The 12,097-nt window shown below is 37.5% G+C and overlaps 2 protein-coding genes across 10 annotated transcripts; one reads left to right on the plus strand and one right to left on the minus strand.

The window, feature by feature from the left end:
* Positions 1-608: 608 nt before the first annotated feature.
* Positions 609-5,512, minus strand: LOC107583853 (cell division cycle-associated protein 4-like). Of its 9 annotated transcripts, none has more exons than XM_016270228.1 (4): positions 5,410-5,512; positions 3,853-3,877; positions 3,289-3,375; positions 609-2,553 (listed from the first exon to the last, which is right to left on the minus strand). In XM_016270228.1, the coding sequence occupies exon 4, from the start codon at positions 2,544-2,546 to the stop codon at positions 1,680-1,682; it is 867 nt and encodes a 288-aa protein (XP_016125714.1). In that variant the 5' UTR covers positions 2,547-2,553; positions 3,289-3,375; positions 3,853-3,877; positions 5,410-5,512; the 3' UTR covers positions 609-1,679. The 9 variants fall into 9 exon arrangements, with proteins under 9 accessions (XP_016125714.1, XP_016125695.1, XP_016125707.1 ...); XM_016270209.1 differs by lacking the exon at positions 3,289-3,375 and adding an exon at positions 5,020-5,153; XM_016270221.1 differs by lacking the exons at positions 3,289-3,375; positions 5,410-5,512 and adding exons at positions 4,807-4,907; positions 5,020-5,096.
* A 1,334-nt stretch (positions 5,513-6,846) lies between these two features.
* LOC107583926 (E3 ubiquitin/ISG15 ligase TRIM25-like) lies at positions 6,847-11,697 on the plus strand. Its single transcript, XM_016270280.1, has 6 exons — positions 6,847-7,147; positions 7,296-7,974; positions 9,823-9,918; positions 10,059-10,292; positions 10,420-10,579; positions 11,471-11,697. The coding sequence occupies exons 2-6, from the start codon at positions 7,411-7,413 to the stop codon at positions 11,623-11,625; spliced, it is 1,209 nt and encodes a 402-aa protein (XP_016125766.1). The 5' UTR covers positions 6,847-7,147; positions 7,296-7,410; the 3' UTR covers positions 11,626-11,697.
* The last annotated feature ends 400 nt before the right edge of the window (positions 11,698-12,097 follow it).

Consider the following 12,097-nt stretch of genomic DNA (forward strand, 5'->3'; position numbering starts at 1 on the left):
AGACATACATCTAATAATATCTGCGCGCGAGCGGAGGGAATTCAACATTGACGTTCATTTGAGTCACAACCGCTCCGTGCAGAATGAAACCTTGACGTTGATTTAAGGAATGGAGGTCTTACTGTACGTTTATTCGCTGGTAATATTTTGAGTTTTGCTCATGTGTTTCCCTGGCATTATTAATAATTAATTGTTTTTCTTGCTGTATCAATTTTTCACTAAATGGAAACAACACGGCATGAGCATTTATAGAGATTGATGACAGCTGATCTCTTTAATAGTTGATTGCAGGAGTAAAAAAACCCCACAGCATTTTCATAAGTTGTACCTTTTATTAAAAAACGTTAAAAAAGCTACAATGCTCATATAAAATGTTTATACTCTATACTAGTTTAAGATCATACAATAAACAACATCCTCTTAGATTTGAAGTGTGACACAATGTAGGAGAAAACAATTATCAAAGTGTAATAACCTATAATTTGCACAAACATAGTTTATGCAAAAATTGACAAAACCAAATAATATATATATGTAATAACTGGGGGGAAATGTTGAGCAAAATAAAACCGTCTCTTGTTGACTGATTTTTAAGTATAAAAAAAAGAATACTGTACTAAATGCATTTTAAACACTTCATATGTATAAAGTGTGTTATGACACTCAATGCATAGAACTAGACAAATGCCTTCTCGTTATGAGGGGTCTAGAGGACTAATAGACTGATATACTTAAGCCAATCACCAATATTAAAACAGTTAACTTATTTAATATCAATACTGAAACCAATAATTAGTGCAAAACAAATCACAAAGCACTAATTCTGTGACCGATTTACCATGTGCAAAATACTTTTGTGAATCAGGCCTATTAATTCCTCTAGAGTTAAAAACCCACCCCGAGTTTGACCACAGCCAACACTCACCGTTTGCAGTAAATAAATTAAATAAATTAAGTCACAATAAAAAATGGGTTGGCCCCATTACACTTCATTTGTTGATAAGACAAAATATAAGAACTTTGACGTCTAACAACAAAAAAAACCTACGGCTGAGCTGATTGACAGCCAACTGCAATCAAACCTTGAGAGGAAAAAAAATACTTTGCGCAAATAAGCACATAAATGTAAAACATGCATCATCGTATGTATACTTGGTGCCTTTTGTATATTGTAGTACTGAATTAAGTTCCTTCAGTTTATGGATTTTGATAAACGGAAAACTTGTTGAGTTGTTGCACATAAGAATCTAATCTCTTCGGTTAAAATCAATTTGTAGAACATGTACATAGTGTACAGTAACATATTACAAGAAGAATCTATTGTAAAAAATATATAATTTATATACACATTTAGACAATCTTTTGTCTCCTTATGAAAATATCCCAAGCTTTACAACTTTTGTATACATCTTGTTCTGCTCTCCGTAGTGTCAGGAGTATAACAAATAAATTAAATTAAAAAAACAGCATGTCTGGACAGACAAATACAGAAAAATCATTAAAACATACCAAGGGTATGCAAATAAGATGACTATGGTCAGCTCATAAAATCAAGGCCATCCATCAAAAGACATCAACTCTTTTCCCTGAAAGGACTCCAGACTTTACTTGCTTTCCATAAAGAACAGAAAAGCCAGTAACATTAAGACAAGCGTGTAAGTCTCTGAATAAGGTCGAACCTAAGAACCCACAATGATTTCCATGATGTGATCCAGTTCATTGAGATCAGAACGACAGGTCGGGGTGGATACTATGGAAGGGGAACTGTGTGAAGGTGCCAAGCTGTCAAGGAGGTCATAAGGCCCCATCTTGGGTGCGCTCTGCATGCCAGTCAACATGGTGTCCAGATCATAGTAGGAGGTGTCCACATCAGAGAACAGTTCCTCAAGAGCAGAGTCTGGACCCGGAGAACCGTTTTTTATTTCAAATGTCCCAAAAACTTGTCCAGTGGTCTTTGGACTCTCTGTAGAAGCCCCATCCTCGGTGTCTATCTCCTCATCTTCTCCTGAACCAAGTCTAGAGTCTTCAAGGGCCTCTTCATCCCTCTCTACACCACTGAGCTCACTCTTCTCCCAGCACTGGCCCACACGCCCTGCCAGGCACACATTAGAGACAGTATCGCTAACTGAAACGGAGCACAGCGTCTCATCAGCTACCACCTCCTCTTCACGGCAACCTTCGTAGCTGATGACAGAAAAGAGTTTAGGTTCTGCATCCTGCTCTCGCGACCTGCAAAGGACCTCAGTGGCCACCAAGCGCTCGGAGGGACTCTGGCCTGGTCCGCAGAACGCTTCAGTGACCATATGCCAGCTGCCATCGTGGGTCATCTCCTCCTGAATCTGCCTGACTGTGTTGGCAATGAGAACCGAGCGGCAGAGGTTGGGCTCCACCAGCATGTGGCATAACTGCAGCTTAATGAGGGACATGTCCAGCAGCGACTGCCGTTGCAAGCTGTACGAAGATGCCACCCTGGCACCTACCAGGCTTTCGTCGGATATCTCTTCATCACCATCGGAAAACTTACGCTTGGTGCCCTTGGAGAACATGTTTAGCCTACAGAAAAGAAAAAAGGCATAGTGATGGTCAGTTCACATTCATCCAATTCTGTTTAAAGTCAAAGTCAATCCTGACCCTGTTTCTTAGATCCGTAAAAATTGTCTTTACATTTTTTTTTTATGATAATTGTTGCGACTTTGGAACTAGAATATAAAACCAATAGAAATGGCAATGACAAAGAATACATTTAAGGAAAATCATTCTATAAAAGTACATTTCAGTGCTTTCAGCCTAACAAAACCATACAAACAACAAATTCAGAGTTAAATTATTATTTTAGAACATTTAAACAGTATAAAAATGTGTGCCATGAATGTCTACAGTATGTATATATTTTAAAATAAAATGAATAATTAACTATGATGATTACTGTGACATTTTAAATACTATAATGGACCTTGGTAATAGTCTAATATGATTGACTATGTATCAAAAAATGCTTTAGTCTAATTGAAAATTATTTCAGCAGGAACAATAAACTCCTACGCTTCAGAACATCAGAATATTCAGAGGCCAAAGATCACATCTTACATTCATGGTCAATCCATAACCACCTAAAGTACGCATAAATGCATTTTAAATGTAGATCTTTGCACATGATGGGAATTTGACGATTATTAAAGTAATCTACATTAACTCACACTATATCAAATGACTGATTTAGCTAATAAAATGTTGGAATTGTGCTTCAAGCCTTTGAATATAGATAAAAATGGAGGTGAAAGTAGATACCCCAAACAGAAAGTCTAATGTGGAGAGCCACAGTACTGAGACGAGGACTCCCTGTCTCCGTGGCCAGCCAACCAGGGTTACGGGAGCCTAAAAGTAACAAACATGCATCCAGTATAGGAAAAACACATGACACCAACCAGCATGACAAAGCACATTATCTGTCATCACACTAGCTCTTGACCGACTGAGTGTTTGTGAGCGTGTATGTGTGCATGTATGTATGTATGTATGTTGGGGGGAGTAGGGAGGGGGCACAGGGACCTCTGATCGGCTACATATACTGGTGGGTAGGTGAAAGGTGGGGAAGACATAAGACGATAGCTAAACAATGGTAATGAGTTACATTTTACACATCAAACTCTATGCAAAACAAGCAAACCAACAAATCCATTGAGTGCAAGCACACAAAAAACCACCACATGTATTGCAAAGTCATTATGTTAAGAGGGATGACTTAACATAATGGAGATGATTTGCTTGACAGTTAACCAAGATCACACACAAGAACTTTAAACCCATAACCACACTGTTAACCAGATATTAAGGGCATGGTGGTGTGCCTACCTGAAGCATGGGTGACATCCCAGCACTGTTGAAAAAGAGACCAGAGTGCAAGCTGACACACATCCGCTGCAACTAAAACTACAACCAACATTTCGTACACCAGCACTGCATTCAGTTAATAATAGAGTGCCGCAAGAAATGAGTCCTAAAACCGGGAAACGAGTTAGGATTTTTGAACCTCGGGTTCCATCATCCCGAAGTCAGTGGGTTTTTGATTAAATACCTGAAATAAAGTCTGTGGTTAACAGAAGCTCAATATGTTTCACGTTTTATTCTGCAACATAAAATCACACTCATTATTTTTTTGTATCTTGAAAAAGCTCTAAATGGAACTTCAGGGGCTGTCGGGGCCATTCAACAGCATTAAGGCGAATATCTACTCACAAGTCTACTTTTACAGCCTTGTTGTGCTTATGCTTTTGCGAAATATTCTAACTTTCCAAATTGTTGCCTTTAAAGATTACAAGATTTGGCAGAAACACAGTGGTGGTGACAGTGAAGTCCTGCAGCCATGGTGTAGTTTGTATAGCTTTTTATTTCAGCTGATTGCATTTAGGCATCAAAGTTGTTCATCTGTGATTATTATTAAAGATTATAATAATGAGCAAAACATATGAGAATCATAAACTTTCATGGTTCACAACTTTTTTTTTGTGGCAATTATCCAGAAGTCAGTGGGAAAATCCTTTTTGCTTTTTTTCACTCAAGAGAAGCAGTATGATGCCAACTTCTAGAGCGGCCTACAAAAATCGGTCATTCCTGCAGCACTCTATGTCGAGAAAGATTTTCAGAAGATCTCCATGCGCTCTTAGGTTTAACAGTTTGAATTTGAGGAAACTGGAATTCTACATTGCAAGTGGTGGCACAGAACTAATCAAAAGAAATGAATGAAGAAGAAAAAAAATCAGTAAACAATTCTTCCAGTAGCTGGAGTCTAAACTAAATCAAACTTACAGCGAAGAGAATTGATCCACAGTGAACGTATCATACAGGCTCCACCCAGACAGACTCACTTCCCCTCCCCCACCGCACTGACGTGGTCAAAAAGTGCGCCACTGGATGAGTAACAAAATCAATAAAAACCAGTGAAATAAACACCCAAACTCTACATTCGAAGGTTCGATGGACAATAATCCACTAGATAAATATAAAAAGGAGGTTACTCACAGACTCCCTGACATGCGAGACGAGGAAACAAAGGTATTAACCTCTCTGCTGAGACGACAAAGATGGAAGCCATTTTGATTTTTCAAAGAGGTCCGCTGGCTAGTCAACTTCGCCAACCCAAACAGCATCTTCAACTTTTCCGAACGGTTACCGTGTCGACAAAATGCACGTGAGAGTGAAATATATTTTGGAAACACACACATGACAAGTAAAGGCAAATAACATGGGCGGCTAAACATGGACCGCCCGGTCACTTCCGCAAACATGCCGCTTTTCGAAATCGACCGCGCTGCGATTTAACCATCGCGGATCGAGACCATCTTAAACGGTGCGACTACATAATAATATAGATTGTATTTAAATCGCACATGCCAGTACGCTTAGGCTTACCTCGTGTTATTTGTGTTGTTTGGTGGCGAGCGTCATAAGCGTCTGTAGGCCGGGTTTAATACTGAAGCTGTAGCTCCTTTGGCCTCTCCAGCACAGATTGCAGAGAGCAGACGGTGAGCAGCCAGCTGCAGCAGTGAGTGAAAGGGCCGATGGGGGCGGACGCTTGCTTCTTGATCGACAGCAGGCCTTCGCAGGAACGGGGAGCCCCGAACAAAAGCGTCTGTGATTCTACCCTGGGCCCCAACTTCAACAATGCACATCTTGTTTTGGAGGCATCTTAAAAATCAAATGGACACGCACGAATATATAATCTCTCAAAGTAGCTACACCGCATAACAGTGTTATTTAGCGGTCCAATTTCTCAGCCATTCCCACTGCCCAAAGAAGAGTTTAATGGATATAGGAAACATTCAGAGAATCATTCATATTTGAAAGATTCACATTTTATTCAAAGTGAGTTATACTGATGGCAGTGTCAGATATTAACGTTGTTATTAAGTGGCAGTGTTTGCACGGTAATTTTCTGGAGCATTTTTACATTTATGACTGTTTTCTTTTTATGTCATGTAACTAATATGAGCACACAGTATGTTAATTAAATTTAATCTGTTCATTCGAATCTTTAAATGCTTTCTGTATGTTGTGGTGTACAGACATTTGAGAAGCAGGAGGTGATGTTGGAGGAGATACAAACTGTAAAGTAAAAAAATTAAATAAATCATTAAAATATATATTTTTAAAGAAAAACAAAATTGTAGGCATATTATTTTGTGTCGGAAAAAAGCTGGACATTTTCTGACATTTTTATGTAACTGTCCTTTGTCATTTTGAACAATTTCAAGAAAATCAGATTATAGTAAGTTTTGATAATATTATTTTTGACCACACATTTTAGCACTCACTTTTACAGTTCAGCTGTGTTAAATGGACAGCAATAGGAATGTAGTAAATGTTGTTTTTCAAATAAACTTAAGATTATAGTGTAAATAAATTGAGTGAAAATGTGAATTCTGGAAAAATAAAAAATTCAAAGTTTTCTGAGGATGTGAGTTGGGAGTTTCATTTTGCTATAATACTGTGGAGTTGGTACTTGTGCCTTAAATGGGTTCAAGTCCTATCAGTTGGACGTTTTTCACCAGTTTGGGGAATTTTTGTTTCTCCTCTGACCCTAAACTGAGGTGTCCCCTGGGCTCCATTTTGCTGAAAACACAAATGAAATGGCATTCACTTACATTTCTCACTTAGACCTACCTAGAAAACATTAAATCATGGTGGGAGAGAATTCATCTCCAGATTAATGCTAAGACTTAATGAGGTTGTCAGTGAATCTACACGCATTTAATGTATCTGATTATTTGACACTAAAAATCTGTTATATACTCTGAAAGAGGAAGAATGTTCATTGTCACATGATAACGAAATCAAGACTCACTGTACTCTATTCAGTGCCTCCATCTAGTGGCTATACTAAAAGACACTACTGAAAAAGGGCACGCGCTCAGATCTTCGCGTTTACTCATTAGTCCCGAATCTTAGTTTATGCTTTTAACTGCACTGTGTTTTTCTTTCTTAATTTTTATGTGTGCACATAAACTGTTCCTCAGTATTTGATACACAATTAAAATACGACGAGCATGTACTTTGAACAAACAATTCAAGCCATGAAAAGATCAAAGGTCAAAATTCCGCGCACGTTTCCTGCCACCTCGTTATGACGCACACAACGAATTGTCATCAGGTAAATACAAATTTTTCTTCAGTTCTGTATTTAAACTGTATTGCTGTGTTGTTTGTATATTTCAGAATTATTATTAGCCTGTTATTATTAGCTTTGAATAATAGTGTTAGACCAATTCTTTACTTTCACTTTCTCTCTCTCTTTTTAGATTACACAACGCATAGCTTTTCTAACAAGAGCGGGTCTTTTGATAAACACCCTTTTGTGGAACGACAAGATCAGGACAAATCTTTTTTAGTGTCTTAGTACGTGTTGGCAGCGAAATGGCAGAGGCTATACTCGGAGATCACGACCAGTACAGCTGCTCAATATGTTTGGAGTTGTTGAGGGATCCCGTGACTATTCCGTGCGGACATAGTTACTGCATGAGCTGTATCAATGAGTGCTGGAATACAAATGATCAGAAAGGGAAGTATAGATGTCCACAATGCAGACATACCTTCAATTCAAAGCCTCCACTCAACAGAAGTACAGTGCTTGCTGAAATAATGGAGAAACTGAGGAGTACAGAGTCTGCTCAAAGTCTTGCTGGTCCTGGAGAGATTGCGTGTGATTTCTGTTCTGGAGAAATGATCAAAGCTGTCAAGTCTTGTCTGGAGTGTCGAGCCTCTTACTGTGAAACACATGTACAGCCCCACTATAATGTTCCTGCCCTGAAGAAACACAAGCTGGTGAAAGCTGCGGTCATTCCAGTATGCCCCAAACACGACAAGCTCCTTGAGGTTTACTGTCGAACGGACCAGAAATGTGTCTGCATGCACTGCTTATTGGATGACCACAAGGGCCATGACACAGTACCATCTACAATAGAGCGCAACGAGAAACAGGTGAAGATGTCCATCTTTTTTTTCTTTCTTTAATGACTCGTAAGTGCTGTCAATAGTTTAAAATAGGGGTCACCAAGACTCGGTCCTGGAGGGCCGGTGTCCTGCAGACTAGCTCCAACTTGCCTCAACACACCTGCCTGGAAGTTTCAAGTATACCTAGCAAGACCTTTATTAGCTAGTTTAGGTTGTTTGATTAGGGTTGGAGCTAAACTCTGCAGGACACCAGCCCTCCAGGACCAAGTTTGGTCCCCTGACCCCTGATTTGACCCCTGGCTTAGAAATATTAATCACGATTAATTGCACTCTTTTCAAGAAAATAAGCATAGGCCAGTTGTTTAGCACATTCATTTTGTCATAATTTCTTATATCCAACAAAGTAAGGCATCAGATTTAAGGGTGATTCACACAAAAATTTATTTTCAGTAAGATCTTTTCAAAGTAAATTTAGGTGTCTACAAAAAAGGACACCAAATAATCAAGTGATATAAGAAGGCCTCTAATTCATAAATAAATGCATACCAAAGCACACATAGAAAAAAAAATTATAAAAAATTTACAGTGTATAGTAGGCCATGCGTACAGTGCAACAGCAAAGAGCTTATTCACATTTTGGACGAGTCCAATTGCGATTCTGAATAGGACCACATGGAGATGCCAAAAAAGCAACAACAAAAAAACAAAAGCAAATGAACCGACTTGACCTGACTAAATATACCTACTATAGTACACAGATCCATTCAGAATGACTAAACACAGCAACATACACATGACGAATCAAAACATAATTCTGAATGTATGTGGAACAAATGTGAATGTACTCAAATGTGTTTGTGCATACATACTATGTCTGTCCAGACCGCACATACATGCTTACTATACAGCACCCGGTACGTCATCGCAATCATCCTTACTTTGATTCCAATCCTCATTTTGCAAAACTTTACTAGTGTGATGCTGATTTGCTTTATCCAGCTGAGAAGTTTGCGTATCATTTGGCCATACAGCGGTGGGATGTTTTGACGTTCGTTCGCTTCTGTCTGTATATCACACAGAGTGTGATGTAACTTTGTGCTTTAGTAAGTTATTTGCATTTAATTATTTTAACGCGTTAAAGGGTTAGTTCACCCAAAAATGAAAATTTTTCATTAATTACTCGCCCTCATGTCATTTCAAACCCGTAAGACCTTCATTCATCTTTGGAACACAAATTAAGATATTTTTGATGGAATCTGAGAGCTGTCTGACCCTGCATAGACAGCAACATAGCTGAAATGTTCCCAAAGTCTGTAAAATAATCCACGTGACATCAGGGGTTCAACCGTAATTTTACGAAGCTACGAGAATACGTTTTGTGTGCAAAAGAAAAAGAAAAAATGACTTTATTTTGAATGCAGACTTTAAATGACGAATTGTTGAATAAAGTCGTTTTTTTTTTCTTTTGCGCACAAAAAGTATTCTCGTAGCTTCGTAAAATTACGGTTGAACCCCTGATGTCACGTGGATTATTTTACAGACTTTGGGAACATTTCAGCTATGTTGCTGTCTATGCAGGGTCAGACAGCTCTCAAGATTCCATCAAAAATATCTTAATTTGTGTTCCGAAGATGAACGAAGGTCTTAGGGGTTTGAAACGACATGAGGGTGAGTAATTAATGACAGAATTTTCATTTTTGGGTGAACTAACCCTTTAAGGATATTTTGAATTAACCACATAAGTTGCTTTATTAATCGCATTGCATAACGCATTAACTTTGACAGTCCTACTCGTAACAAAGTAGTTAAAAAATGCTACTGACAAATGTTTTTGGAAAAACATTCACAAGACTGTGACTTGTGATTTGTCCTTAGATAAATCTTACACACTCTCAGACAAACGTCAAGCAGACAATCCAGGCAAAAGAAAAAGAGCTGCAGAAGATGAAAATGGACATCACATCCCATTCAGTAAGTTCTGATGTAAAACAAATAACTTTCACAGTTATACAGAACAATTCTGCATTTATCAACTGACACAAGGTTAATCACTGCCATGTTGGATCTTGTAATTGTAAACAACATTTTTGTTTTGCTTTGGTTCTCCTTAGGATTCTGCAAAGAAGGCAGTGGAGAACAGTAAGAAAGTCTTCAGTGAATTAGTCAAACTTATTGAGAAAAAAAGCAATGAGGTGATTGAAGAAATAAAAGCTCAAGAAAAGGCTGATCTGGATCACGGCACAAAGCTTCAAAAGAAGCTGGAGGGGGAAATTACTGAGCTGAAGAAGAGGGAAGGAGTTCTAGAGGATCTTCTACAGACAGAAGACAACATCCAATTTCTTCAGGTACAAGCACTATAAGTAATATGATTATATATTAGAAGCAAAAATTATAAGACATAACAGACTGTTCAAATATTTCCAGTTCATCTGAAAGTTATATTACTTAGTACTTGAATATTTTCCCCCTCAGAATTATGAGACTGTGTCCTCTTCATCTGGATCTGATGAGTTGCAGAGTTTCTCATTTCAGCCATACTGCTCTTTTGAGGACGTAAGAAAACTTATATGTGAACTTACTGGGAGACTTGAGACTACTTGCACACAGGAGATAAGCAAAACAGTTAATAAAGGTAAAGTAACAATGATTACCATTTAATGATTTCTTGCATCTAATCTTATTTGTGAGCGATGTTGTGGAAAGTTACTTTTAAAAGTAATGCATTACAACATTGCGTTACTCCATAAAAAAGTAACTAATTACGTTACTTAGTTACTTTTTATGGAAAGTAATGCGTTACGTTACTTTTGCGTTACTTTTTAAATCTGGACAGGGCTTGCTTGTTTGTTTTTAAAATAAAAAGTTATATTTTTGGCAAATATAAAAGCCTTTTCAAAAGTGAAATGAATAAGCCTCAGGCTGAATGGAAAGTAAATTTACGTCTGTACAGTAGAATGCAGAAGAAGAAATTTCAACACACTTCAGCAATAAAAAAATACACACAAATGTTTGTCTAGAGTAATTTTTTCTTATTAGTACGGTTGAACTGGATCATCGAAGGTCAGAAGCAAAGACATTGGTTAATAGAATGGGATTAAATACATAAAGGATATTTGTGTTGTTTAACATTTAATTATTGCAGGTTTGCATCATATTATGAGCTGCATTATTTGTATTCATTTTGAGGAATACTGAATCTGTTTTTTTGTGTGAGTGAGATGAATTAATGCATATTCATATTTATTTTAGAACTACAGTAACATCTGATTTCTCTCAACATGGGGACAGGAGAGCTGTCAATCAATAAATTGGAAAAAAAAAGTAACTCACGTTACTTATTTGAAAAAGTAACTCGGATATTCTCTTGTAAATTAAAAAGTAATGCGTTACTTTACTAGTTACTTGAAAAAAGTAATCTGATTACTTAACTCGCGTTACTTGTAATGCGTTACTACCCCCAACACTGTTTGTGAGTGAAGAAAAATGGTTTAATGAATGGTTTAATGTAATCTCGTACTTTTAGTTTCAGATTTGTCTGCAAAGAGGCCTTCGTTTGACATTGTAGTTGGAGACAGAGCCCGCGTGAAGCCATCTGTTGTTACTCCAATACACAAATGGGGATCGGTTACTCACTTGAGTGTTGGTGTTGTTAAAAGTGAGAGAACTGACAGATATTGATTTGTATTTATATTAGGCATGACAATTCCTGTTATTTACCACAATAAGTGAAATTATACACACACACACACACACACGTAGCAATAGCCAAAAATACATTGTATGGGTCAAAATTATTGAACTATTATACTTCGTTTGGACAACTTTTAAGGCGATTTTTTTCAATATTTAGATTTTTTTTGCACCCTCAGATTCCAGATTTTCAAATAGTTGTATCTCGGCCAAATATTGTCCTATCCTAACAAACCACACATTAATGGAAAGCTTATTTATTCAGCTTTCAGATGGTGTATAAATCTCAATTTAGAAAAAAAATTACCCTTTGACAGGTATGATCTGTGCATATTGTTTTGATAGAGGGAAACAAGGTGCATTTCTAGTTTCAACATTACTTATTCTTCAGGCATCCTGCTTTAAATACACTGAGTATCAGCTGTATACAAAGTGACCAACTTTTACTTTTCAGCAACTA

Source organism: Sinocyclocheilus grahami, unplaced genomic scaffold, assembly GCF_001515645.1.
Source record: "Sinocyclocheilus grahami isolate Dianchi unplaced genomic scaffold, SAMN03320097.WGS_v1.1 scaffold5.1, whole genome shotgun sequence".
Lineage (NCBI taxonomy): Eukaryota > Metazoa > Chordata > Actinopteri > Cypriniformes > Cyprinidae > Sinocyclocheilus > Sinocyclocheilus grahami.